The sequence below is a fragment of the Asterias rubens genome, chromosome 20, assembly GCF_902459465.1.
Source record: "Asterias rubens chromosome 20, eAstRub1.3, whole genome shotgun sequence".
Taxonomy (NCBI): Eukaryota; Metazoa; Echinodermata; class Asteroidea; order Forcipulatida; family Asteriidae; genus Asterias; species Asterias rubens.
The window spans coordinates 4908713-4935129 of NC_047081.1; the positions used below are offsets into that span (position 1 = coordinate 4908713).

The 26417-nt window shown below is 40.1% G+C and overlaps 1 protein-coding gene across 5 annotated transcripts in view; it reads left to right on the forward strand.

The window, feature by feature from the left end:
* Positions 1-24733, forward strand: part of LOC117303652 — a 55203-nt gene extending 30470 nt beyond the window's left edge. For 3 of the 5 annotated variants that reach the window (XM_033787887.1, XM_033787889.1, XM_033787888.1), the window contains 20 exons: positions 1830-1927; positions 2789-2960; positions 6432-6529; positions 6878-7049; positions 8055-8152; positions 8501-8672; positions 9297-9394; positions 9743-9914; positions 10539-10636; positions 10985-11156; positions 11912-12006; positions 13808-13973; positions 14182-14291; positions 14948-15125; positions 15809-15903; positions 17968-18139; positions 18868-19019; positions 22003-22086; positions 22996-23103; positions 23661-24733. In XM_033787887.1, the coding sequence (XP_033643778.1) occupies positions 1830-1927; positions 2789-2960; positions 6432-6529; positions 6878-7049; positions 8055-8152; positions 8501-8672; positions 9297-9394; positions 9743-9914; positions 10539-10636; positions 10985-11156; positions 11912-12006; positions 13808-13973; positions 14182-14291; positions 14948-15125; positions 15809-15903; positions 17968-18139; positions 18868-19019; positions 22003-22086; positions 22996-23103; positions 23661-23696 (2546 nt within the window). In that variant the 3' untranslated portion in view covers positions 23697-24733. The remainder of the gene's footprint in view (positions 1-1829; positions 1928-2788; positions 2961-6431; positions 6530-6877; positions 7050-8054; positions 8153-8500; positions 8673-9296; positions 9395-9742; positions 9915-10538; positions 10637-10984; positions 11157-11911; positions 12007-13807; positions 13974-14181; positions 14292-14947; positions 15126-15808; positions 15904-17967; positions 18140-18867; positions 19020-22002; positions 22087-22995; positions 23104-23660) is intronic. The other 2 variants (XM_033787890.1, XM_033787892.1) reach the window with 2 other exon arrangements.
* Positions 24734-26417: the final 1684 nt, after the last annotated feature.

Genomic DNA, 26417 nt, shown 5'->3' on the forward strand with positions numbered 1-26417 from the left:
CTTGTCTGTTATTTATCAAACCGCCTGAAACCATCCTGCATGTTACTCCTCAAACTGCCTGAAACCACCCTGCCCATTACTCCTCCAACTGCCTGAAACAACCCTGCCTATTACTCCTCCAACTGCCTGAAACAACCCTGCCTATTACTCCTTCAACTGCCTGAAACCACCCTGCATGTGACTCCTCAAACCGCCTGAAACCACCCTGCCTGTTACTCCTCAAACTGCCTGAATCCACCCTGCCTGTTACTCCTCAAACTGCCTGAAACCACCATGCCTGTTACTCCTCAAACTGCCTGAAACCACCATGGCCTGTTACTCCTCAAACTGCCTAAAACCACCATGCCGTGTTACTCCTCAAACTGCCTGAAACCACCCTGCCTGTTACTCCTCAAACTGCCTGAGTCCACCATGCCTGTTACTCCTCAAACTGCCTGAAACCACCCTGCCTGTTACTCCTCAAACTGCCTGAAACCACCCTGCCTGTTACTCCTCAAACTGCCTGAAACCACCCTGCCTGTTACTCCTCAAACTGCCTGAAACCACCCTGCCTGTTACTCCTCAAACTGCCTGAAACCACCATGCCTGTTACTCCTCAAACTGCCTGAAACCACCATGCCTGTTACTCCTCAAACTGCCTAAAACCACCATGCCCTGTTACTCCTCAAACTGCCTGAAACCACCATGCCCTGTTACTCCTCAAACTGCCTGAATCCACCATGCCTGTTACTCCTCAAACTGCTTGAAACCATCCTGCCTGTTACTCCTCGAACTGCCTGAAACCACCATGCCCTGTTACTCCTCAAACTGCCTGAATCCACCCTGCCTGTTACTCCTCAAACTGCCTGAAACAACCCTGCCTGTTACTCCTCAAACTGCCTGAAACTACCCTGCCTGTTACTCCTCAAACTGCCTGTACCACCCTACTTGTTACTCCTCAAACTGCCTGAAACTACCCTGCCTGTTACTCCTCAAACTGCTTGAAACCATCCTGCCTGTTACTCCTCAAACTGCCTGAAACTACCCTGCCTGTTACGCCTCAAACTGCCTGTACCACCCTGCCTCTTACTCCTCAAACTGCCTGAACCACCCTACTTGTTACTCCTCAAACTGCCTGAATCCACCCTGCCTGTTACTCCTCAAACTGCCTGAATCCACCATGCCCTGTTACTCCTCAAACTGCCTGAATCCACCATGCCCTGTTTCTCCTCAAACTGCCTGAATCCATCATGCCCTGTTACTCCTCAAACTGCCTGAATCCACCCTGCCTGTTACTCCTCAAACTGCGTGAAACTACCCTGCCTGTTACTCCTCAAACTGCCTGAAACCACCCTGTCTGTTACTCCTCAAACTGCCTGAAACTACCCTGCCTGTTACTTATCAAACTATCTGAAACCACCCTGCCTTTTACTCCTCAAACTTCCTGAAACCACCCTGCCTGTTACTCCTCAAACTGCATGAAACCACCCTGCCTGTCACTCCTCAAACTGCCTGAAACCACCATGCCTGTTACTCCTCAAACTGCCTGAAATCACCCTGCCTGTCACTCCTCAAACTGCATGAAACCACCCTGCCTGTTACTCCTTAAACTACCTGAAACCACCCTGCCTGTTACTCCTCAAACTTCCTGAAACCACCCTGCCTGTTACTCCTCAAACTGTCTGAAACCACCCTGCCTGTTACTCCTCAAACTGCCTGAAACAACCCTGCCTGTTGCCTCTCAAACCGCCTGAAACCACTATGACCATTTCTTATCCAAATATTGACTTGATTTGATTTGTTTCCCTTTGATGATTTTAATGATTCATATTTGTTGATGTGTGTTTTAGTGTCCGATGTAGAAGAGGTTGGAGAATCTGTGGAATGTGTTTTGTGCAAAACTGTCATAGAGAAGTTGGATCAGTTACTGGAAGGAAAAGCAGCTGTGGTAAATAAATCAAATCTACTCAAACCCTTCCATGTTTTAAAGTGTGATATCCTTTTTAACAAAATTGACTGATCTTTGCAAACTTTCTGTAGAGTAGCTCTTCCAGAATAGACATACTTTACATATTTTAAAGTCACCTGGAAATAGAATTTTTTTTCTTTCAAACATAAGAGTATATGCTTACGAACAATAAAACAATTTTTTTAGTAATTGTTTGTCATGATTTATATGTTTAAAAAATATATAAAGTTGTTTGGGGGGCTGACTCCGCCTACCCCTTTTGTGACGTCATTCAAGGCAGACTTTGCCTGCAATGCGTATAGTAAACACACGTGCAAAGAACATGTACGTCCAAGTGGGAGTTGGTACATTTCGAAAAGTGTCTTTCTGCATTCAGCAGCAATACACCTGGTTAGCATTTTTTTTTAAACGTACAAACTCACGACTTGGTCCGTACATGTACTTTGCAATTGTGTTTACTCTACGCATTACAGGCAAAGTCTGCCTCGATTGACGTCACGAACAGCGCCCTCTCGGGTCGGGGTCTACTCTTAAATTTGTAAATAACATAAGAACTGATTTTTTAAAACCTTATTTAACTGTTTATTCATATTCAACTCATCAAAACACATATATTAGTGACAAAAGCTTTATTTTGAAAAAATACCACCTCCAGGTGACTTTAACATCAGTTTATTACTGTGATGTTTTTGCCAAACGCACTTTCTGCATACACACAACATGACTACCAATACACGAGTTACTAATCATCAGACTGTACTTGATGTCTTTGAAATAATTGTATTTAATGTACATATCCAACCAACTATTAATTCTTGTTGTTTGGTTAATTCCCAACAGGCTGATATTGAAGCAGCTCTGAAGGAGGTGTGCTCAGTCTTGCCTAAGACAGTGCAGAATGACTGTGACAGTTTTGTTACTCAATACACGCCTGAGATTGTAAAGTTACTTGCTGCTGAATTGTCAGCCGGTGAGATTTGTGCTGCTCTTAAACTTTGCACAGCTTCATCAGGTAGGTGATGGCTCCAGAATCTCATCCATAAAGCATATAAGTCCAACGGGGAAACAAAAGCCACCCTGCCTGTTTTATCTTAAATGGAAGGTACACGTTTAGTAATTGTCAAAGAGAGAAGTCTTTTCACATGGTGTATCCCAACATAAGCATAAAATAACAAGCATGTGAAAATTTCAGCTCAATTGGTCATCAAAGTTGCCCTGTTACTCCTCAAACTGCCTGAATCCACCATGCCCTGTTACTCCTCAAACTGCCTAAAACCACCATGCCTGTTACTCCTCAAACTGCCTGAAACCACCCTGCCTGTTACTCCTCAAACTGCCTGAAACCACCATGCCTGTTACTCCTCAAACTGCCTGAAACCACCATGCCCTGTTACTCCTCAAACTGCCTAAAACCACCATGCCCTGTTACTCCTCAAACTGCCTGAATCCACCCTGCCTGTTACTCCTCAAACTGCCTGAAACCACCATGGCCTGTTACTCCTCAAACTGCCTGAATCCACCCTGCCTGTTACTCCTCAAACTGCCTGAATCCATCATGCCCTGTTACTCCTCAGACTGCCTGAATCCACCCTGCCTGTTACTCCTCAAACTGCATGAAACTAACATGCCCTGTTACTCCTCATACTGCCTGAATCCATCATGCCCTGTTACTCCTCAAACTGCCTGAATCCACCCTGCCTGTTACTCCTCAAACTGCATGAAACTACCCTGCCTGTTACTCCTCAAACTGCCTGAAACCACCCTGCCTGTTACTCCTCAAACTGCCTGAATCCATCATGCCCTGTTACTCCTCAGACTGCCTGAATCCACCCTGCCTGTTACTCCTCAAACTGCATGAAACTAACATGCCCTGTTACTCCTCAAACTGCCTGAATCCATCATGCCCTGTTACTCCTCAAACTGCCTGAATCCACCCTGCCTGTTACTCCTCAAACTGCATGAAACTACCCTGCCTGTTACTCCTCAAACTGCCTGAAACCACCCTGCCTGTTACTCCTCAAACTGCCTGAAACTACCCTGCCTGTTACTCCTCAAACTGCTTGAAACCATCCTGCCTGTTACTCCTCAAACTGCCTGAAACCACCCTGCCTGTTACTCCTCAAACTGCCTGAATCCACCATGCCTGTTACTCCTCAAACTGCATGAAACCACCCTGCCTGTTACTCCTCAAACTGCCTGAATCCACCCTGTCTGTTACTTCTCAAACTGCCTGAAACCACCCTGCCTGTTACTCCTCAAACTGCCTGAAACCACCCTGCCTGTTACTCCTCAAACTGCCTGAAACCACCATGCCTGTTACTCCTCAAACTGCCTGAAACCACCATGGCCTGTTACTCCTCAAACTGCCTAAAACCACCATGCCCTGTTACTCCTCAAAGTGCCTGAATCCACCATGCCTGTTACTCCTCAAACTGCATGAAACCACCCTGCCTGTTACTCCTCAAACTGCCTGAAACCACCCTGCCTGTTACTCCTCGTACTGCCTGAAACCACCATGCCCTGTTACTCCTCAAACTGCCTAAAACCACCATGCCCTGTTACTCCTCAAACTGCCTGAATCCACCCTGCCTGTTACTCCTCAAACTGCCTGAAACCACCATGGCCTGTTACTCCTCAAACTACCTGAAACCACCATGGCTGTTACTCCTCAAACTGCCTGAATCCACCCTGCCTGTTACTCCTCAAACTGCCTGAAACCACCCTGCCTGTTACTCCTCAAACTGCCTGAATCCACCCTGCCTGTTACTTCTCAAACTGCCTGAAACCACCCTGCCTGTTACTCCTCAAACTGCCTGAAACCACCCTGCCTGTTACTCCTCAAACTGCCTGAATCCACCCTGCCTGTTACTCCTCAAACTGCCTGAAACCACCATGGCCTGTTACTCCTCAAACTGCCTAAAACCACCATGCCCTGTTACTCCTCAAAGTGCCTGAATCCACCATGCCTGTTACTCCTCAAACTGCATGAAACCACCCTGCCTGTTACTCCTCAAACTGCCTGAAACCACCCTGCCTGTTACTCCTCGTACTGCCTGAAACCACCATGCCCTGTTACTCCTCAAACTGCCTAAAACCACCATGCCCTGTTACTCCTCAAACTGCCTGAATCCACCCTGCCTGTTACTCCTCAAACTGCCTGAAACCACCATGGCCTGTTACTCCTCAAACTACCTGAAACCACCATGGCTGTTACTCCTCAAACTGCCTGAATCCACCCTGCCTGTTACTCCTCAAACTGCCTGAAACCACCCTGCCTGTTACTCCTCAAACTGCCTGAATCCACCCTGCCTGTTACTTCTCAAACTGCCTGAAACCACCCTGCCTGTTACTCCTCAAACTGCCCGAAACCACCCTGCCTGTTACTCCTCAAACTGCCTGAAACCACCATGCCTGTTACTCCTCAAACTGCCTGAAACCACCATGGCCTGTTACTCCTCAAACTGCCTAAAACCACCATGCCCTGTTACTCCTCAAACTGCCTGAAACCACCCTGCCTGTTAATCCTCAAGCTGCCTGAATCCACTATGCCTGTTACTCCTCAAACTGCCTGAAACCACCCTGCCTGTTACTCCTCAAACTGCCTGAAACCACCCTGCCTGTTACTCCTCGTACTGCCTGAAACCACCATGCCCTGTTACTCCTCAAACTGCCTGAATCCACCATGCCCTGTTACTCCTCAAACTGCCTGAAACCACCATGCCTGTTACTCCTCAAACTGCCTGAATCCACCCTGCCTGTTACTCCTCAAACTACCTGAAACCAACATGGCTGTTACTCCTCAAACTGCCTGAATCCACCCTGCCTGTTACTCCTCAAACTGCCTGAACCACCCTACTTGTTACTCCTCAAACTGCCTGAATCCACCCTGCCTGTTACTCCTCAAACTGCATGAAACTACCCTGCCTGTTACTCCTCAAACTGCCTGAAACCACCCTGCCTGTTACTCTCAAAACTGCCTGAAACTACCCTCCTGTTACTGCTTTAACTGCCTGAAACCACCATGCCCTGTTACTCCTCAAACTGCCTGAATCCACCCTGCCTGTTACTCCTCAAACTGCCTGAGTCCACCCTGCCGGTTACTCCTCAAACTGCCTGAAACTACCCTGCCTGTTACTCCTCAAATTGCTTGAAACCACCCTGCCTGTCACTCCTCAAACTGCCTGTACCACCCTGCCTGTTGCTCCTCAAACTGCCTGAATCCACCCTGCCTGTTACTCCTCAAACTGCCTGAATCCACCCTGCCTGTTACTCCTCAAACTGCCTGAAACTACCCTGCCTGTTACTCCTCAAACTGCATGAAACCACCCTGCCTGTTACTCCTCAAATTGCCTGAAACAACCCTGCCTGTTGCTTCTCAAACCGCCTGAAACCCCTATGACAATTTTTTTCCAAATATTGACTTGATTTGATTTGTTTCCCCTTTATGATTTTAATGGTTCATATTTGTTGATTTGTGTTTTAGTGTCCGATGTACAAGACGTTGAAGAATCTGTGGAATGTGTTTTGTGCAAAACTGTCATAGAGAAGTTGGATCAGTTACTGGAAGGAAAAACAGCTGTGGTAAGCCAATCAAATCTAATCAAATCTACTCAAACCTTTCCTATTCCAAATGTGTGAAAATGCTTGTTATAATGCAGGCACAGAACAGAAACAAATTTGACCGATCTTTGCTAATTATATGTAGCTCTTCCAGAATAGTTGTACTTTGCCAATTTTAACATCAGTTTTGTGCTTAGATGCCAGAGTTATAAATGGTTTGCCAAACGCACTTTCTGCATACACACAACATGTACTACCAATACACAAGTCACTAAACATCAGACTGTACTTGATGCCTTTGAAATAATTATATTTAATGTACATATCCAACCAACTATTAATTCTTGTTGTTTGGTTAATTCCCAACAGGCTGATATTGAAGCAGCTCTGAAGGAGGTGTGCTCAGTCTTGCCTAAGACAGTGCAGAATGACTGTGACAGTTTTGTTACTCAATACATGCCTGAGATTGTAAAGTTACTTGCTGCTGAATTGTCAGCCGGTGAGATTTGTGCCACTCTTAAACTTTGCACAGCTTCATCAGGTAGGTCAAGGCTCCATAATCTCATCCATAAACATACAAGTCCAACGGGGAAACAAAAGCCACCCTGCCTGTTTTATCTTAAAGGGAAGGTACACGTTTAGTAATTGTCAAAGAGAGAAGTCTTTTCACGTGGTGTATCCCAACATAAGCATAAAATAACAAGCATGTGAAAATTTCAGCTCAATTGGTCATCAAAGTTGCCCTTTTACTCCTCAAACTGCCTGAATCCACCATGCCCTGTTACTCCTCAAACTGCCTGAAACCACCATGCCTGTTACTCCTCAAACTGCCTGAAACCACCATGGCCTGTTACTCCTCAAACTGCCTAAAACCACCATGCCCTGTTACTCCTCAAACTGCCTGAAACCACCCTGCCTGTTACTCCTCAAACTGCCTGAATCCACCATGCCTGTTACTCCTCAAACTGCCTGAAACCACCCTGCCTGTTACTCCTCAAACTGCCTGAAACCACCCTGCCTGTTACTCCTCAAACGGCCTGAAACCACCCTGCCTGTTACTCCTAAAACTGCCTGAAACTACCCTGCCTGTTACTGCTTTAACTGCCTGAAACCACCATGCCCTGTTACTCCTCAAACTGCCTGAATCCACCCTGCCTGTTACTCCTCAAACTGCCTGAGTCCACCCTGCCTGTTACTCCTCAAACTGCCTGAAACTACCCTGCCTGTTACTCCTCAAACTGCTTGAAACCACCCTGCCTGTCACTCCTCAAACTGCTTGAATCTACCCTGCCTGTTACTCCTCAAACTGCCTGAATCCACCCTGCCTGTTACTCCTCAAACTGCCTGAAACTACCCTGCCTGTTACTCCTCAAACTGCATGAAACCACCCTGCCTGTTACTCCTCAAACTGCCTGAAACAACCCTGCCTGTTGCTTCTCAAACCGCCTGAAACCACTATGACCATTTTTTTTCCAAATATTGACTTGATTTGATTTGTTTCCCCTTGATGATTTTAATGATTCATATTTGTTGATTTGTGTTTTAGTGTCCGATGTACAAGACGTTGAAGAATCTGTGGAATGTGTTTTGTGCAAAACTGTCATAGAGAAGTTGGATCAGTTACTGGAAGGAAAAACAGCTGTGGTAAGCCAATCAAATCTAATCAAATCTACTCGAACCTTTCCTATTCCGAATGGGTGAAAATGCTTGTTGTAATGCAGGCACAGAACAGAAACAAATTTGACCGATCTTTGCTAATTTTCTGTAGCTCTTCCAGAATAGTTGTACTTTGCCAATTTTAACATCAGTTTTGTGCTTAGATGCCAGAGTTATAAATGGTTTGCCAAACGCACTTTCTGCATACACACAACATGTACTACCAATACACGAGTTACTAAACATCAGACTGTACTTGATGCCTTTGAAATAATTATATTTAATGTACATATCCAACCAACTATTAATTCTTGTTGTTTGGTTAATTCCCAACAGGCTGATATTGAAGCAGCTCTGAAGGAGGTGTGCTCAGTCTTGCCTAAGACAGTGCAGAATGACTGTGACAGTTTTGTTACTCAATACACGCCTGAGATTGTAAAGTTACTTGCTGCTGAATTGTCAGCCGGTGAGATTTGTGCTGCTCTTAAACTTTGCACAGCTTCATCAGGTAGGTCAAGGCTCCTCAAACCTTCAGAAACTACCCTCCACAAACTTCCCCAAACTGTCCTTTTTTGTTACTCCTCAAATTGCCTGAATCCACCCTGCCTGTTACTCCTCGAACTGCCTGAAACTACCCTGCCTGTTACTCCTCAAACTGCCTCTATCCACCCTGCCTGTCACTCCTCAAACTGCCTGAAACTACCCTGCCTGTTACTCCTCAAACTACCTGAAACTACCCTGCCTGTTACTCCTCAAATTGCTTGAAACCACCCTGCCTGTCACTCCTCAAACTGCCTGTACCACCCTGCCTGTTACTCCTCAAACTGCCTGAATCCACCCTGCCTGTTACTCCTCAAACTGCCTGAATCCACCCTGCCTGTTACTCCTCAAACTGCCTGAAACTACCCTGCCTGTTACTCCTCAAACTGCATGAAACCACCCTGCCTGTTACTCCTCAAACTGCCTGAAACCACCCTGCCTGTTACTCCTCAAACTGCCTGAAACAACCCTGCCTGTTGCTTCTCAAACCGCCTGAAACCACTATGACCATTTTTTTTCCAAATATTGACTTGATTTGATTTGTTTCCCCTTGATGATTTTAATGATTCATATTTGTTGATTTGTGTTTTAGTGTCCGATGTAGAAGACGTTGAAGAATCTGTGGAATGTGTTTTGTGCAAAACTGTCATAGAGAAGTTGGATCAGTTACTGGAAGGAAAAACAGCTGTGGTAAGCCAATCAAATCTAATCAAATCTACTCAAACCTTTCCTATTCCAAATGTGTGAAAATGCTTGTTGTAATGCAGGCACAGAACAGAAACAAATTTGACCGATCTTTGCTAATTTTCTGTAGCTCTTCCAGAATAGTTGTACTTTGCCAATTTTAACATCAGTTTTGTGCTTAGATGCCAGAGTTATAAATGGTTTGCCAAACGCACTTTCTGCATACACACAACATGTACTACCAATACACGAGTTACTAAACATCAGAATGTACTTGATGCCTTTGAAATAATTATATTTAATGTACATATCCAACCAACTATTAATTCTTGTTGTTTGGTTAATTCCCAACAGGCTGATATTGAAGCAGCTCTGAAGGAGGTGTGCTCAGTCTTGCCTAAGACAGTGCAGAATGACTGTGACAGTTTTGTTACTCAATACACGCCTGAGATTGTAAAGTTACTTGCTGCTGAATTGTCAGCCGGTGAGATTTGTGCTGCTCTTAAACTTTGCACAGCTTCATCAGGTAGGTCAAGGCTCCTCAAACCTTCAGAAACTACCCTCCACAAACTTCCCCAAACTGTCCTTTTTTGTTACTCCTCAAATTGCCTGAATCCACCCTGCCTGTTACTCCTCGAACTGCCTGAAACTACCCTGCCTGTTACTCCTCAAACTGCCTCTATCCACCCTGCCTGTCACTCCTCAAACTGCCTGAAACTACCCTGCCTGTTACTCCTCAAACTACCTGAAACTACCCTGCCTGTTACTCCTCAAATTGCTTGAAACCACCCTGCCTGTCACTCCTCAAACTGCCTGTACCACCCTGCCTGTTACTCCTCAAACTGCCTGAATCCACCCTGCCTGTTACTCCTCAAACTGCCTGAATCCACCCTGCCTGTTACTCCTCAAACTGCCTGAAACTACCCTGCCTGTTACTCCTCAAACTGCATGAAACCACCCTGCCTGTTACTCCTCAAACTGCCTGAAACCACCCTGCCTGTTACTCCTCAAACTGCCTGAAACAACCCTGCCTGTTGCTTCTCAAACCGCCTGAAACCACTATGACCATTTTTTTTCCAAATATTGACTTGATTTGATTTGTTTCCCCTTGATGATTTTAATGATTCATATTTGTTGATTTGTGTTTTAGTGTCCGATGTAGAAGACGTTGAAGAATCTGTGGAATGTGTTTTGTGCAAAACTGTCATAGAGAAGTTGGATCAGTTACTGGAAGGAAAAACAGCTGTGGTAAGCCAATCAAATCTAATCAAATCTACTCAAACCTTTCCTATTCCAAATGTGTGAAAATGCTTGTTATAATGCAGGCACAGAACAGAAACAAATTTGACCGATCTTTGCTAATTTTCTGTAGCTCTTCCAGAATAGTTGTACTTTGCCAATTTTAACATCAGTTTTGTGCTTAGATGCCAGAGTTATAAATGGTTTGCCAAACGCACTTTCTGCATACACACAACATGTACTACCAATACACGAGTTACTAAACATCAGACTGTACTTGATGCCTTTGAAATAATTATATTTAATGTACATATCCAACCAACTATTAATTCTTGTTGTTTGGTTAATTCCCAACAGGCTGATATTGAAGCAGCTCTGAAGGAGGTGTGCTCAGTCTTGCCTAAGACAGTGCAGAATGACTGTGACAGTTTTGTTACTCAATACACGCCTGAGATTGTAAAGTTACTTGCTGCTGAATTGTCAGCCGGTGAGATTTGTGCCACTCTTAAACTTTGCACAGCTTCATCAGGTAGGTCAAGGCTCCAGAATCTCATCCATAAAGCATACAAGTCCAACGGGGAAACAAAAGCCACCCTCCCTGTTTTATCTTAAAGGGAAGGTACACCTTTAGTAATTGTCAAAGAGAGAAGTCTTTTCACGTGGTGTATCCCAACATAAGCATAAACTAACAAGCATGTGAAAATTTAGGAATTCCAGATAGGAATAAAAGTATTCTGGCTAGAAGTCTTTTATTATTTTACTGAGAAATTACCTCTTTCTCAAAATCTATGCTACTTCAGACAGAGCCATTTCTCACAATGTTTGATACTATCAACAGCTCTCCAATGCTCGTTACCAAGTCAGTTTTTAAGTTAATATTTGTTTTGAGTAACTACCAATTGTGTACCTTCCCTTTAAACCGCTCGTAACAAGCGTTAACGTTGCACACATTCAATGTTTCCCTATTTTAGTTGATCTGTCTCATTTTTTAAAACTTTTAATCTCAACATAGTAAAGCAAACCAAACTGTTTAATCATGACATGTAATTCATTCTCTACAAGATAAACCAAACTAGAGATAAGCAGATATTGACAATGAAAGTTACCGGTTCTCTCTTTCCTTGTCTTTGATGCGACTTGTTTGTAATGCTAGTGTTACTTGATTAAATATTAAGAACAAAAGAAGTCTTTTATTACAAACGTTTTGCTAGTGCACTTTGAGATATTTTTTAATAACTACTTAATTAAACTCTCTGTCTTACCCCCTTGCCTCTCTCTGTTTAGCAACAATGCTGAAGCCTGTTGAAGGATCAAACTGTGGACTTTGTGAGGAAATTGCTCGTTATGTTGAACTTGTTCTGAAGGATGGATCAACTGAGGTAGGCTATCACATCAATTTTATATAAATAATTAATGACCAGCTTTGGGTTATCATCTTCATTTTAGGGACCATGGATAAACTAAGAACGCGGCCGCCCGCGGTCAGACTCGTTCTAGAACGAGTCCGTCCCAAAATTGTCACGCGCCCGTCCCAAGATGGATTAAGCGCTTCACTGATTTTTAAGGTCCCTCATTATCGAACTCTATTGTTGGTGCCTTTTGTTGTTCAGATTACATGGACAAGGCAGCTCGCAAGTAAGCCACGAAGGGGTGAAGGATTAGTGTTTGCGGTCTAGCTCAGGTATACACATGACAATTGGTTGGAGATGTCCATGTACAGCCAACCCTCGAGTTTGCCAAAGCCAATACAATAATATGGTACTGCCATAACAAGTTGAAGTGGTGACTATTATTCTTAAATTTGAAATCATCGCCAACTTATTTTGTATCTACATCTAATTATTACATTAGGACCTGTGTTTACAGAGATGCTTACACTTACACGATTTGTTCATATAAGTACCGCGAAATCATGCTGACCGGCTTGCAATCACACAAAACACAACGCAAAATTACATCGTAGTACACAAACACACTATATCCAGCGACACACTCACACACAGTGTTTTCAATATTCAGGCCTAGTAGTCTTGTTACTTTGCGTGCAACGAACTATAATGCAAGAAACATTGAACGCTAGAGGGCTTTCCTAAACAATGTGATATAGCGGGAGAGCCGCCCTCCGTTGGAAAATTTGCGCAACAGTTTACGAAATCAGTTACAACCGCCTTGAGATTAAGACTTTCGGGAGAATCTGGTGTCCGAAAATTGCAATACTAACCAGCGTACAACATTGGCGCCGTTGCTGGTACCTTGGGCATGTCAACAACGTGGTGAATTTTCAGCAGTTCCTTGGGAATATTTAGCGTGTTTAAGAAAAACTACATAACGTGTTGGCTTCATTGTTCAAACATGAAACATTTTGGATACCTTGGATGTACAAAAAAAAGGTATAGTTTTACTGTTTAATGTAAGATGTTTTTCCTATTGATTTTGTTTTATTCTATTGTATTTTGGGGGATTATTTTGCATGGCGGTCGTGCAAAAACGCAATATTTTTTATTTTTTAATATGCGGTTGTGTTTTGACTTATTGCGTGAAAAGGGCTAGGATTAATCTTTTTGTAACTTAAAAAAAAACTAGTCAAAATATAAACTAGACCCGAGACACAGTTATTATAATTACCATGGATCTTTGGTTGTTGTTTATTTATTGAAACAACAGTTTACGTAATTTGCAGTGGAAACAACTTGGGTTTATATCTACCCAGATAAGCCGATTATAACTACACAGTGGTTTTCGGCCTCACCATTGTTCCTTTGTTATACAGTGGGTCTTCCTAAAGACCCGTTGGTTGAGAAGAACGCGTTCCACTCCGTAGATTTTCTTTTGTTCAATTTGTCACGCGAAGGAACGCGTCGTGACGCGGTCATTCCCGTGACATAGTTTATCCATGGTCCCTTAGACAATCAGCATAATCCAAAAGATCGTATTGAGTATGACGTCACCGCTCCAATATCTGACCTACTGTGCTAGATGGCGCGTGTGCGTGCGTTTTTGTGCATGTGCCATAGAAATTAAACGGGGAATGTTGAGTGGTGCGTGCTTCGATGATGTACGCGTTTGGGCGCACATACAGTTTGCCCTACAAGATAGCGACTTTTCATAGCAAAAAAGCGTTATTCAATACGGTCTATATCCTGCCTAATGAGTCTGTTTTACTCTCTTGGTTTATGACAGAAAGAAATTGAAGATTTCTTAACAAGTGAGATTTGCTCTAAACTAGAAGGTGAGGTACAGACAACTTGCCTCGATGTAGTGGAAAGATACCTGCCTGAGATTATACAACTAGTAACCACCATGACTCCAGAGAAATTGTGTGCTGTACTTGGGCTTTGCACAGCAGGTAAAGTTCTGAAATAATCTTCTGTAAATAGGAACATTGTGTTTTCACAGGGTCTATTTTTGTGCAGCAATATTTTGAAAAAAAAGAATATTATCTAAATATACATTTGGAATTTCAGCTTTAAGCATTGTCAAATGAATTAAATATGAAAGAATGGTTTTCAGCATATTCAGATAAACAGATATTTTTGAATGATTTCCCCCCTTAGAATCTGAGCAGTTTGAGCCTGAATCCAAGGTAGACTCTGATGCTGAATGTATGATCTGTGAGCTGATTGTAAAGGAAATGCGCTCTGAACTATCACAAAATGCAACTCAGGTACAGCTCCCACTTTTTCTTCTGGAATAAGATTTCTGTGCAAAAAAAACTTTCTAAATATATTATTTATCTTAGAAAGCAAATTGAAAGAAACCACACATTTCTGGTTTGTATACAGCAGTTGTAAACTATTTTTTAACTACCTTTTGATAATTGAATTTGCTTGGATAAACCAGGTATTTTTAAAACTTTTGACTGCCTCATTTATGAGCCTCTTTATGCATTCAGTAACGTAGGATCTTATGCATTTATGATCCCATTTTTCCTTCATATGACAAACCTAGCATCTTAGTGTTGTCAAATACTAACTTTTTATTAGGGTTTTTTTTTTTTGAAAAAAAAACTGACTAGGTTTTTGTAATGGGTTGAGTTTACACTCAACTCTTTCCGTTATGACTTTTTCACTATGTTATGGGATTTGTTCCAGTTTTGGAAAACAATACCATTAAAACAATATAATAATTTGGAAGGCTAATCATCCTTACTTGTAGCTTAGAGCTGAATTGTGATGCTGAATTGTGATGCATGCATGCAAGGGCGCCTTTGGCAGCAAGCCACATCAACCCAATTTGATACAATACTGAACAATAGGATAAAACACAATACACACTACAATATACATGTATCTATTGATGACATATATGTGTAACCTGCAGGTTGAGATTCAGAAGTTCCTTGATATGGTATGCAGTAAGGTTCCATTGTCTAAATACTCATCGGAATGTACTGGATTCGTTGATGATTACACCAAACCCATTATTCAACTTCTTCTATCTGAGATGGATCCTGATCAGATCTGTGAATCTCTGAGTGTCTGTTCTACCAACAAGAAAGGTTAGAAGTATTCTACATGTATCTATCAATCAACTCTTTCAGCTACAAGTCATGTACATGAACGGTCTATTTTATGTATTCAGAAAGCACTGTTATTGTGCAACCTCTTTTATGTGCTCAAAAAAGGTTGTCAGTCGTACCTTAACAACCCCTTGGTATACATGTTATCACAAGAGAGCATTAACAGTCAAGAAATACTATGGACTTTGGGACATATCAAGGCAACACAAATCAGCAAGATGCAGTTTTATTTGGTGTTGAAGACTTAATTTGCTAAAGACTTTCTACAGAATTTTTAAAAGAAATTGCATTTTTTGTGTGTAAAGAAAGCACTGAAAGAGTTAATAAGAAATAACATAAAAAAATGTAATGAAGTCATTCATTAAACCAAGATGTACTTTGCCTGCTCAATAGAAATTAACTTGATTCTCTGTAGTTGTCCTTTGATTTGTAGTCCCTTCATAAAGCTCCATCGTCCACTAATCCGCCAAAAATCAGAAAAAGGGGTTTGTAAATGATTTCAACTTGGTAGAATGGGACAGAGTAGCAATGATATGTTAAGAATATGGCTGGTCAGTACCATTGTGTCAATGGTCAAAAGTGTCATATTGTTTGGTATACTTTGGAGCTCTTTTGGTTGTGGTCATATGGTCATGTAATTGTCTGTGTTTCTCATGTCATAGTTGCTGTCAGCAAGGTAGAGAGTGGATCCCTATGCACAGTTTGTGATGTCATCTTTGGCATCATTGATACTCAATTAGAGATGAACAAAACTACAGTAAGTACATGTACACATCTCATTCACTAAACTTGCTTTGAACACACTGTGTAGGCAAGCACAGTTGATAGGTTTGACAAAGCATCACAGCGTTGAAAAAGACGTCGGACCGGACCACGTTTGCTCGTGTGAGTCTGACTGACTTTCGCGGCCCACAACCGCCCGTACTTGGGATCTGCAGGAAGCACAGTTGATTTGTTTGACAAAGCATCACACTCATTTTTGCTAGCACTGTATTATTAGTAATCAAGGAATACTACCCTAAGTAACACTGCGTAATGGTAATTTATTCATGAAAAAAAAAATTACCTTTTGCAAACTGCATTTTGGCGAGCTGCAGAGCAGTGCGAGCCTATGTAATACCAATTTCCGTCCGGCGGCCGTCCGCATTAAAGTTTTTTAAAATGTTAAAGTTTTTGGTTTAAGTTTAAGTCTTTGAGTTGAGTTGTTTTTGGTATATACACAATTGCCAGTCATTTCAGTAATTTTCAGGGGTTTTTTCAAATAATGTTGAAGTTTTTTTTTCAGGCTCGAACATTGACATCTGGATTTAAAAGAAACAAACTCAAATTAAAATCTTAAAGTTTGAAATAATTTGTTAAAACAAAAATCAAACTCTTTGTCACTGGTTCCAGTTGAATGAGCATAAATGAAGAACATAAATGATCATAACTCCTGATTGCAATGATGCACTGACTTGAAACTTAAGTCAAACATTGCTTCTTACAAGTAGATTCATATGAAAAGAGATAACTCAAAGAATTAGTCACAGGTTTCAGTTGAATGAGCTAAAACAATGACAAACATTAAATGGTAATAACTCCCTGTTGCAATGATGTTGGTACTTTTTCAAAATGTCCATAGATTTACATTAAACTTACAGGGTTGGAAGATAATGATAATGGAAAGCTTCCCTTCAAATCTTACTTACTGAGGTGCTGTAGTTTTTGAGAAAATGAGTAAAACAATGTCATGAAAATCCATTTGTAAATGATTAAAATAATTTTCGTCTCATGAGACGAAAATTATTTTCACGAAATTGTTTTACTCATTTCCCAAAAACTACAGCACCTCAGCACGTAGTATTTTCAGGGAAGCTTTCTACTATCATTATCTTCAAATTGTGTAAGTTTAGTGTAAATCTGTGGACATTGTGTATTTTGTCCTACAAAAGTTACATAGACCCTTTAAGTCAAATGTTGCTTCTTACATGTAGATTAATATGAAGAGATAAAACTTAAAGAATTAATCACTGGTTTCAGTTGAATGAGCTAAAACAATGAACACATTGAATAGGCATAACTCCTTATTTCCATGATGTACTGACTTGAAACCTAAATCAAATATTACTTTTAACATAAAGATGCATATGAAAAGATAAAACTCAACCAGTGCATCACTGAAGAGTGCAAAGTTTTATTCAAATAATTATTGCTGCTTAAATGCATATAATATGAAAAGATAAAACTCAAAGATCACTGGTTCCAGTTGAATGAGCTAAATCAATGAAAACCTTAAATGTCATAACCTTATACTTGTCAACATCCCTTTGACCTTCAGTTGATCAAATGATTGGTTTTTCTGTCAGTCATTCGTTCTATCTGGTGATCAGCAGCTCGCCATGGCAGCTTCGCTGTTCTAGTTTACCAAAATGACTTATGGTACAATAGACTGCAAACATTAGCTAGTGGCCTCATTTTTCGACCCCAGAAGAGTCTTTCTCTAACAACACACATCACACAAATTTGTGCAAACACTGTACTATTGAACATGGTGTATTGGTACTTAATCCATCTGAAAAAAAAAAAATAATAAAAATTAGCTGTTGCAAACTGCTTTCCAAACAAAAGGATCTATTGTATAATCCCTTACCACTTTTCGATACACCGATCCATTCTTATACTCCTCTTTCTCCGAGCATTGTTTTGAAGTTAAACCATACAAAATATCTCATAACTATCAAGACATTTTTCATGTTTGGTGATGAAGATGACGTTTAAGTAATTCCTGAAAGCAACTGATCTCTCATCTAGAAGACAGACTTATGGTTTTCATTTCTTACAGGAGGAAGTGACTAAGATGATTGAGAATGTATGCACTGTACTGCCAGACTCTCTCAATAAGCAGTGTATGTCATTCCTGGACCTATATGGACCCATGTTACTCAAACTCATTGTGGATTCGGAGCTGGAACCAAATGACATCTGCAAAGAGATCAAACTGTGCACCCCATTGAGTAAGCTTTCAGGGTTCTTTCCTGTTTATTAATGGGAAAAACTATATCTGTGATGTCACTCTTTTGATGAAAGTGTAGATTATCTTATGAATCTACACTTGATTCTTGTAGACTCCTTACAATTCTACACTTAACTGTATATTTGTAACAAACTAAAATGATAGTTCAACTTGAAGCTGATTGTCCATTCAAATTACTTTAAACCATGGTTATATATTTTGCCAAAAAAATATAAATGTGATCAAACGTTGACAAAGTACAACATTTGAGGGGGGATAGTTTTAGTCAGAGAGTAGACTATAAAGTGTAGACTCGTTTGTACAAAGTACTTGCCTGCGGCTCGTACATTCTATTAACGATTCTACACTTTATCGTCCATTCTCCTAGAGTAAGTTTCTTTGAGAGAAACTTAGATAATTGTACATTTTGAAACATTTATGAGGCAAATACAGCATGTTATAAAGAAAAAAAAAAATTGTGGAATTGTACAAACAGCAAATAATATGTATGTGAAATGAGGTGTGGCATAAATGTCTATTCATTAGTTGCGGAATCTTTACATTCTAGAATTGAATGATTTTTACTTTGTCATAACTCATGCATTAACAGCGAGATAATAATCCAACTTTGTTTTTGCATCAAGAATCTTGAAACACTTTAGATTTCCTGAGTCTAAAAATGATTGAATGTGGTAAAATTTTTATTTTTTTTTATGTTAATGATTATAGCAAGGCCTAAGCTAGGCAATGGAACAGCAAGCTGTACTGCATGTAAAGAGATAGTTAGCGCTGTAGAAGCATTCATTGATGAGAACAAAGATGAAGTGATTGATGAGATTGCTAAGGTTTGTCAACTCTTCCCAACAGCTGACCAACAAGAGGTAATTATGTACACTACCTATCGCTACCTCAGATTCCGGGTAGTGGAATATCTCTACCAGCGTGTGATTTCTAGGCAGTCAATATGCCTGGGCGAATTATTCGAATATCCGATTAATGGCGAATAGGTTTTCCTATCCGTAACCGCGAATGCCTTTTTTTTCTTAACCGGATATCCACATAGGGCGCGAATAGCGTTTTATAAACCGGATAGTTCTGTAATTACAGCCAAGTAACCGGATATTCTTTAATATCGGAATATCCGCGGCATTGGGCGACAACTGATATGAATGTTTTGTCTGAATCCTTATGAAACTTCTATTAAGACAGCATAAAACAGCATAAATTAAGTATTTAACTATGCTCACCTCCGTGAAGAGTTCAAAAAATGACACATCTGACGTAATTTGTTCAAAGATTACAAAAGTTTTCCTTCACGTAGAGTCAATCACGATCAAAAGAAAAAGCAAATCGCCATCTTTAAATTAGATCCGGTCATTTTTATGAATGAACCGAGTGACACTGTCTAAAACTAATATCAATCTGCCCACAAGATCTCATTCACAAACGAACAGCGCCCTCTAGCGGCAAAAAAATAATAATATTTTGTTAATTTTTTTTTAAATAGTGCCCTCTAGCGGCGAAAAAACTATTCAAATATCCGATTAATTTCGGATAGTTGGCCAGCATTATCCGAATAACAAAATTTCACTATTCGCCCAGCACTAGCAGTCAAGTCCCAACTCAATACAGGAAAAGTTGCTTGTATTTTGTCAAATAGTATAAGCTATCACACAAGCGTGAGTGGATCACTAAAAAGTATAGCGGTTCTGCGTCCACTATCCAACGAGGGCGCGTGTGATAACGTATTTATCTTCAAGCAAACTTGGCGCGTGACATAGAACACACAAGACGCAGGTAGTAATATTAGCCGTGCAATATGGGTTAATATCGCCACTTTATCTGCAGCTCTGATTGGAGGATCCGTGTACTTGAAGATAATGTGTGATAATGTGATAATGTACTGATTGTCTTTACATTGTGTGCAATATTGCATCGGTTGATATGTGGAAATTCTCTGAAACGATCAACCAAGGAAAACCCAGCCTCTGCTACCCATTAATTATGGACTTTTTTTTAATTGTCAAATGCTTTGGTTTCATTATTTTGTCTAGATAAGGGCAGTTAAAGGGAGCAGGCATGTGAACTTTCAGATTTCGTTTTTTCCAATTGTTAGGCGCCTTGTCAAAACCTCCCGGGTGTTCCTCCGCTGACAGTCTGCGGACTGGACAGCAAATACCGCCGTTGCTAAGGACCTCGGACAGTCCGCGGAAGAACGGCCATGTGCGTTGAAGCGCGGCGAGGTTAATGAGCTATCCTTGCCGGGCGCTATTGTTAGTATAACAATAAGTCTCATGAATAAACAAGTTGTATTTTCAGGTCATGAATATCAGCGGCTTGGACGCGGACCGGCCGTGCTCTTCCAGAACAATACATTTTCTACCCACGAATACCATCCTCCTGGAAGCGGACAGGCCGCACCGACAAGACAATTACACCATCCAGCGCATGTGATAATCAGGGAACGATTTCACCTGTATCACATTGCAATTTGTGATGCAATTTTGATGATTTGCTATGCAATTGTAAAAAGTGCATCGCAAATGTTGCGATCCAATTTGCGAAGCATAATTTGCAACATTTATGCTTGATACAAAAATATCGATTTTTAACTTGAAACCATTCACATTTAATCAATTTTCCCGCAAGAAAAACGATGCTAAATTAATAAGAAATCACCGCCGCCGCGACTACTGAAGGTTTTCTTCCATGATGGTAAATACAATATGCTGCTCTGGCAGTGTAGGGCAAAATCGACCAATGAAAACATTTGTTACGCTCTATATGGAAATTAGACAGCCAATAGAAACACCGGTCTCTGAAACTGTGGCTTCCTCCCCCTCAGACATTGGACAAACCAGACTATCTGGTTGTTTTGACATGGAGACACACTCACACAGGTGTGTATATTTGTTTATTGGTGACGGTGACTTGGGATTTTATAAATAAGAAACTAATGTTTTCCGCTTGGAAAGTAAGAACGAACAGTTAAAATTGTCCCCTGGATACTCTGACCCACTTGGAACGGAGTTTGCACGTAGCCTGGAACTTTTGTCAGTCGAAGCTGGGAATAAAGACAACCATTTTTAAAATTCATGTTTTGGTTATGTAGGCCGAACCAAGTCTTAAAAATCACACATTGGAGGAAATGGATTTTAGTTACACATCCACCCTTACTTTGCTTTTTAATCTGCAAAGGTAAAACCATTGTTAACCACCTACGTTCCTCCGCGGTTCCGCCGGTCAGCTCATAAGCTGGACCTTACAATGGCGACCGGTCGCTCCGCGGAGCCCCCGGAATATTCATGTTTATTGACATGTAAATGAGCCGTCGTGGCCGTGGACATGCCCGGTTGCTACGGGTTCTTTTGTTACAAAAATCCGCGGACTCCCGCAGAATGCACGCGGAATGGATGGGCTTGGAGGTTTTGACAAGGCGCCTTTGATCTCTCAAAACTATTCTTAGGCCTTCAGATCTTGAAAGAAGTCGAGCAAACAACAAAGGGAGAGGGGGAAAAATCCTTATTGTGTCCAAACCTGTACCTGTAGTTGTGTATTTCTGGTGATGTACAGCGACTGTAAACTTTTTGAATTGTGATATCTTGGAGGTTTCAGTCTACAATAAGGGCCAATCAAGGCCTACTTACCATTATCAGGATTGTTTGCGTTCAACAAAATAATCTCTTAACCGAGGAAGAAGGATGTTTAATCTTGAACAGAGTACTTTAAAAAAAAAACTACGTAAAATCACTACTCATGATTGAATTTCTCATAGTGCCCATTGCATAACTAGGTCTATGATATTGGTAGCTTTCAAGTGTTTTTTTTTTTGTGTTAGTAAAAGTTTCTGTATTTGTTCTCAAGTGCAAGAATTACGTTGATGTGTATGGACCATACATCCTGGACCTTCTCAAAGAAGAGCTTTTCACTCCCAGTGAAATCTGTTCGGTAAGTCTTAGATACAATTGAATCTCCCAAATGGTGAATGCCCACTTGTGTCATACTGATAAAGTTATCAGTTTGGGATCAGTCTAAGTTCCTGTTTCTTTCCTCAAGGAGTTTTTATGTTCTCCCCCACTGGCAAAGCAAGCTGAAGGGGCATATAGTGTTTTTCTTGTCCTTCCAGGTGTCTGTGAGTAGGTATTCACATTCAAACCGGGGACATATAAGAAAAGAGGACATTAGGGTCCACAGTTGGAAAACATATACAAAACCAATGGGAGCTGTTCAAAAAAAAGTAGAAGAAAAAGAGGGACAATAGGAGGTCCACGGTTGCAGGCTTAATGTACATATATACTTGTGTGTGTGTGTGTGTGCACGAAATCATTGTCTGAGTGATAACTTAAAAAGGACTTGGCATATCAACTCCAAACTTGGTTTGTGGATTGGTCTTGGGATCCTCCAAAAGCCTGTTGTGTGTGGACCCCCTAGGTCAAATGTGAAGGTAAAAATGGCTAAAACAAAAGAAGTTTTGTCTGAGCAAATACTCAAGAATGAGATTAATGTCAGCAGGGCATTTGTGTTTGTCATCACACCATTCTTGTTTATATAAACAAAAAAAGGAGGGGGGGGGGGGCAGGAAGGAATCATTGGCTTGAAATGTCATCCTGTCATCCTCTGCCAAGTGCGCACCTTTTATGTAAAGCTATCTTTGATATGTTTAATTGAAGCACTCGTCAAAACCTCCTCCTTGACTGTTATTATACATGTTAATCAAAATTATTTCATTACAATGTATTGTAACATAAACAAAATCCCCAAACCAAGATTTCTATAGTGTTTAATGTACATGTGTATAGCTGAATATTTGTCATTTTATCAATCAAAGAATGCTTATTTTGTCTCATATATACGCAGGTTCTGAAAATGTGCCCCAAATCCCTGGGAGGACTTTTCAATGTTGATGCATGTAAGTTTGGACCTACGTACTGGTGTGCAAGCAAGCAAAAGGCCATCAAATGTGGTGTAAGTTGAATATTTTAGTTTCATTTTTGTAAAATTATCAAATTGTAACCAAGTTTTTTTCTTCTTCTGGGCATTGAATCATAATTATTTCCTCTTTTTTTGAGCCATAAAAGAATTTCTATTTTTCTATGTACATGTGAACATTTTCTTTCAACATTGATGCACATTGTCTGAATACCAACATGTTGTCATACCTTTCATGGTTGCCCCTGGTTCTATTCTTTGTCTGACCTTGGAATTGTTGATAACTTTAGACAGCTCCTTAAAGGTAGCCTTATTCGTAATCGTTAATAACTGTTGTTCTCAAAACGGAGACTAGGTTTCACAAAGATGCCAATATCTATGATGATATTGACAAATCTTGGTGTTTTGTGAAAGCGACTTAAACTCCTCTCCCTTTGCTATACAAAGTTTATAATTTGTTCAAACTTTGAGATTTTGACATCCACAGGTGAATGTGAAACTACAATTACACTGATTGGTAAATAAATGTAACCAGAATGTAACCAGTCTGCATTAAGATGAATAAACCTCTTCTTTGATATGTTTTTTCTTAGGCTGTTGAGCACTGCAGTCGCCATGTTTGGAATTAAGTTCTTCAAACAAACCAAGATCAAGAGTGGCCACACATGAACATTTCAACAAACAATTGTATGAAACCCGCCTATGTTTCCCAATTTTTTTTATAAAGACAAATGAATGCAGAGGAATCCATGCATTAGGCTTTTTCTTCTTTCCTTCTGACCTAAATTGCAGTTTTTTGTGTGTAATTCAAACTAAATTCCCTTCTTTTTTCATTTCAAAGTTATTTTTACAAAATAGGATGACATTAATCAAAACTTACAGTCTTTACAATAAATTAGTGGAAGGCTAGTCCAGAATGTCACAGCTTTTGATTGCTTGTGCTTGTTCATCAACATCACACTTATTACAGGCAATCGTATAATATATAATATGTATTATTGTCATAACACTACTTGGAATTCTCTGTTATTATAATAACAATGGACAATCCTACCATACTCGGCTTTTAAATCTGCAACAAATATTAGATTTTAAGATTAATATATGAGTATTGGAAGGTGATAGTTTTATAATTGGTAAACTAATTTAGTACAAGCTTTGTCTATACAAGCAAACTTGACGATAAAGTAAAGGTACTTGTACTCAATTAAAAGTGATCTAAATACAGTCAGTCAAATGGTCCTTTGTTTTGTTTTTGCTAAATTTGGAATTTGTTGCTAAACTGAAAACTTAAATAAGAGTAATTATTAAGGGATTATACCGCATGACAGTATTCCTGGAATACAGTGTACAAATATACCTTGATTCATCTCTATTGCTTGCTTATGATGAAGTACTTACAGGCATGTCATTACACGTTACTTGATCTGCACAAACATGTGCTATGAAACGCAATGCTTGGTTGCATTCTAAGTGAATCAATGTGTGGTGAAGAGGTTTTCAACTAGTGGTTTTAACCCAACCATGGCCTGGTTCTTGATAATTTTACCAAGACGAAGTCGAGGTAAATTATAAAGAACCAGGCCTTGGCATGTATTAGCCACGAGTTGAAAATAGATTCAACACACTTCGAATCCCATTCATAAAAACATTTTTGGTCAAAAAGTAAAGTAAATGCAGAAATTATAATTGTTCAATGATTTCTTTCAACGCTACACCCCTCCAGCTATGAAATGGTATCGCCCTCGGGTAAACAACTCCTTATAAGGAGATTGCTGTGCGCGTTGCGCCTATCGCGTGATGTGATTGTTGCATCCTACATATTGTACAAAATACTCCAACATGGGACAGACCTTGTGCATTGCTATAGAATTTTGACAGTTTGGGGCGTTTTCTTTTCTATTTCTTGTATTCTGAAAAAAAAGTGATTGCTTGCAGTCAATCAAGTTGCACAGGGATAAAGGCAAGTTTTGTAATGTGTAATGCGTTATGAATTTGGTAAAATGAATATTAGCAGCTGCTAATTATAATGTTCATCACTAATCTTGCATTTGAAATCTCTCTTTTGCCATTTAATTGTAATCAAGATAAACAAGTAAATCTTTATACACTATTTCTCTAATATTTACTGCAAAACACTTAATTGATTTGAAAACGGTTGCCAAAGTAAAAAGTACTCTAAACAAGAGTGTTTCCTTTCAAACAGGTTTAAGAATTCATTTCTGTATCTTACATCAACTCAATTATTTAAATATGTTTCGTCTAATTAATAACACTTCTTTTCTGTCCGTGAATATTGAAGAAACTAAACTGTAGTAATAGTAGTTTTCACTTTTGTAATTTGTATAATTTGGAAAATATGGCAGTTTTGTAACCTTCACCTTTTTGAAATATAATATATTATATTTCGCTTTTTGTCTACTCAAATCAGAATAAAATTTTTAAAAGAAGATTTTTTGACTTGTATATGTTGTGTGTTTTATATTACTTCCCCCCCCCCAAAAAAAAAAAGAAATTTTCTCACTAGGATGTACATTTATTATGTGCATAAATCAAACTTATCACAAAATTGAAATTACTCATATTATAAAACATTCGGAGAAAGGGGTAATTTCTCACAAAAAGTAATGAACGACTTCAGCTGAAATTTTTAGGTGTTCGTGCATGCACGAACACCTATTGTTATTGCTCTGTTTTTTTTTTCTTCTCCATCTTCCTTCTTCTTCCCGTCAACTCTTATCTGCAGCATAACTCAAGATTCAAGCCAAACTGAACCTTGAAACTCACCAGACAATTGAACCTTAATACGAAGACGGCACAGTTTTCATTACGTCATGATGACGTCATTAGGTGTCAAATTACAGGGTTTTTAAAGTTGAAAAGGGACCATTTTCGTTTTGCTGTATCTCAACGAATATGAAAGCTATGATGTTCAAAGTTTTCGCATCTGATAGACCAAGACTGGGGCAACATTTGAAAAGTTAACGCCAAAATCGTACGACCTTAGCATCCGGGTCGTTACCCTGGGTCGAAGTTCACCTTCGGGTTTTTTTCGTCAAAAAACAACTTTCGAGCTTTTCTACGGAATAACTCAAAATTGAGATTGAATGGAATGTTGACACTCAATAGATAGTTGAACCTCAGTATCAAGACGACACATACTTAATTACGTCATTATGACGTCATCGGGAATTGAATTACGTTAGATCAAAGTTTAATATTTGTAAAAATCATAACTCAAAAACTATGAATCGGATTTTGACAATCTACACATCATCGGATAGATCATTAAAAGTTGGACAAATGCTTCACAGAACACGTAAAATATTTTTAATACTTCTAGTGCAAAA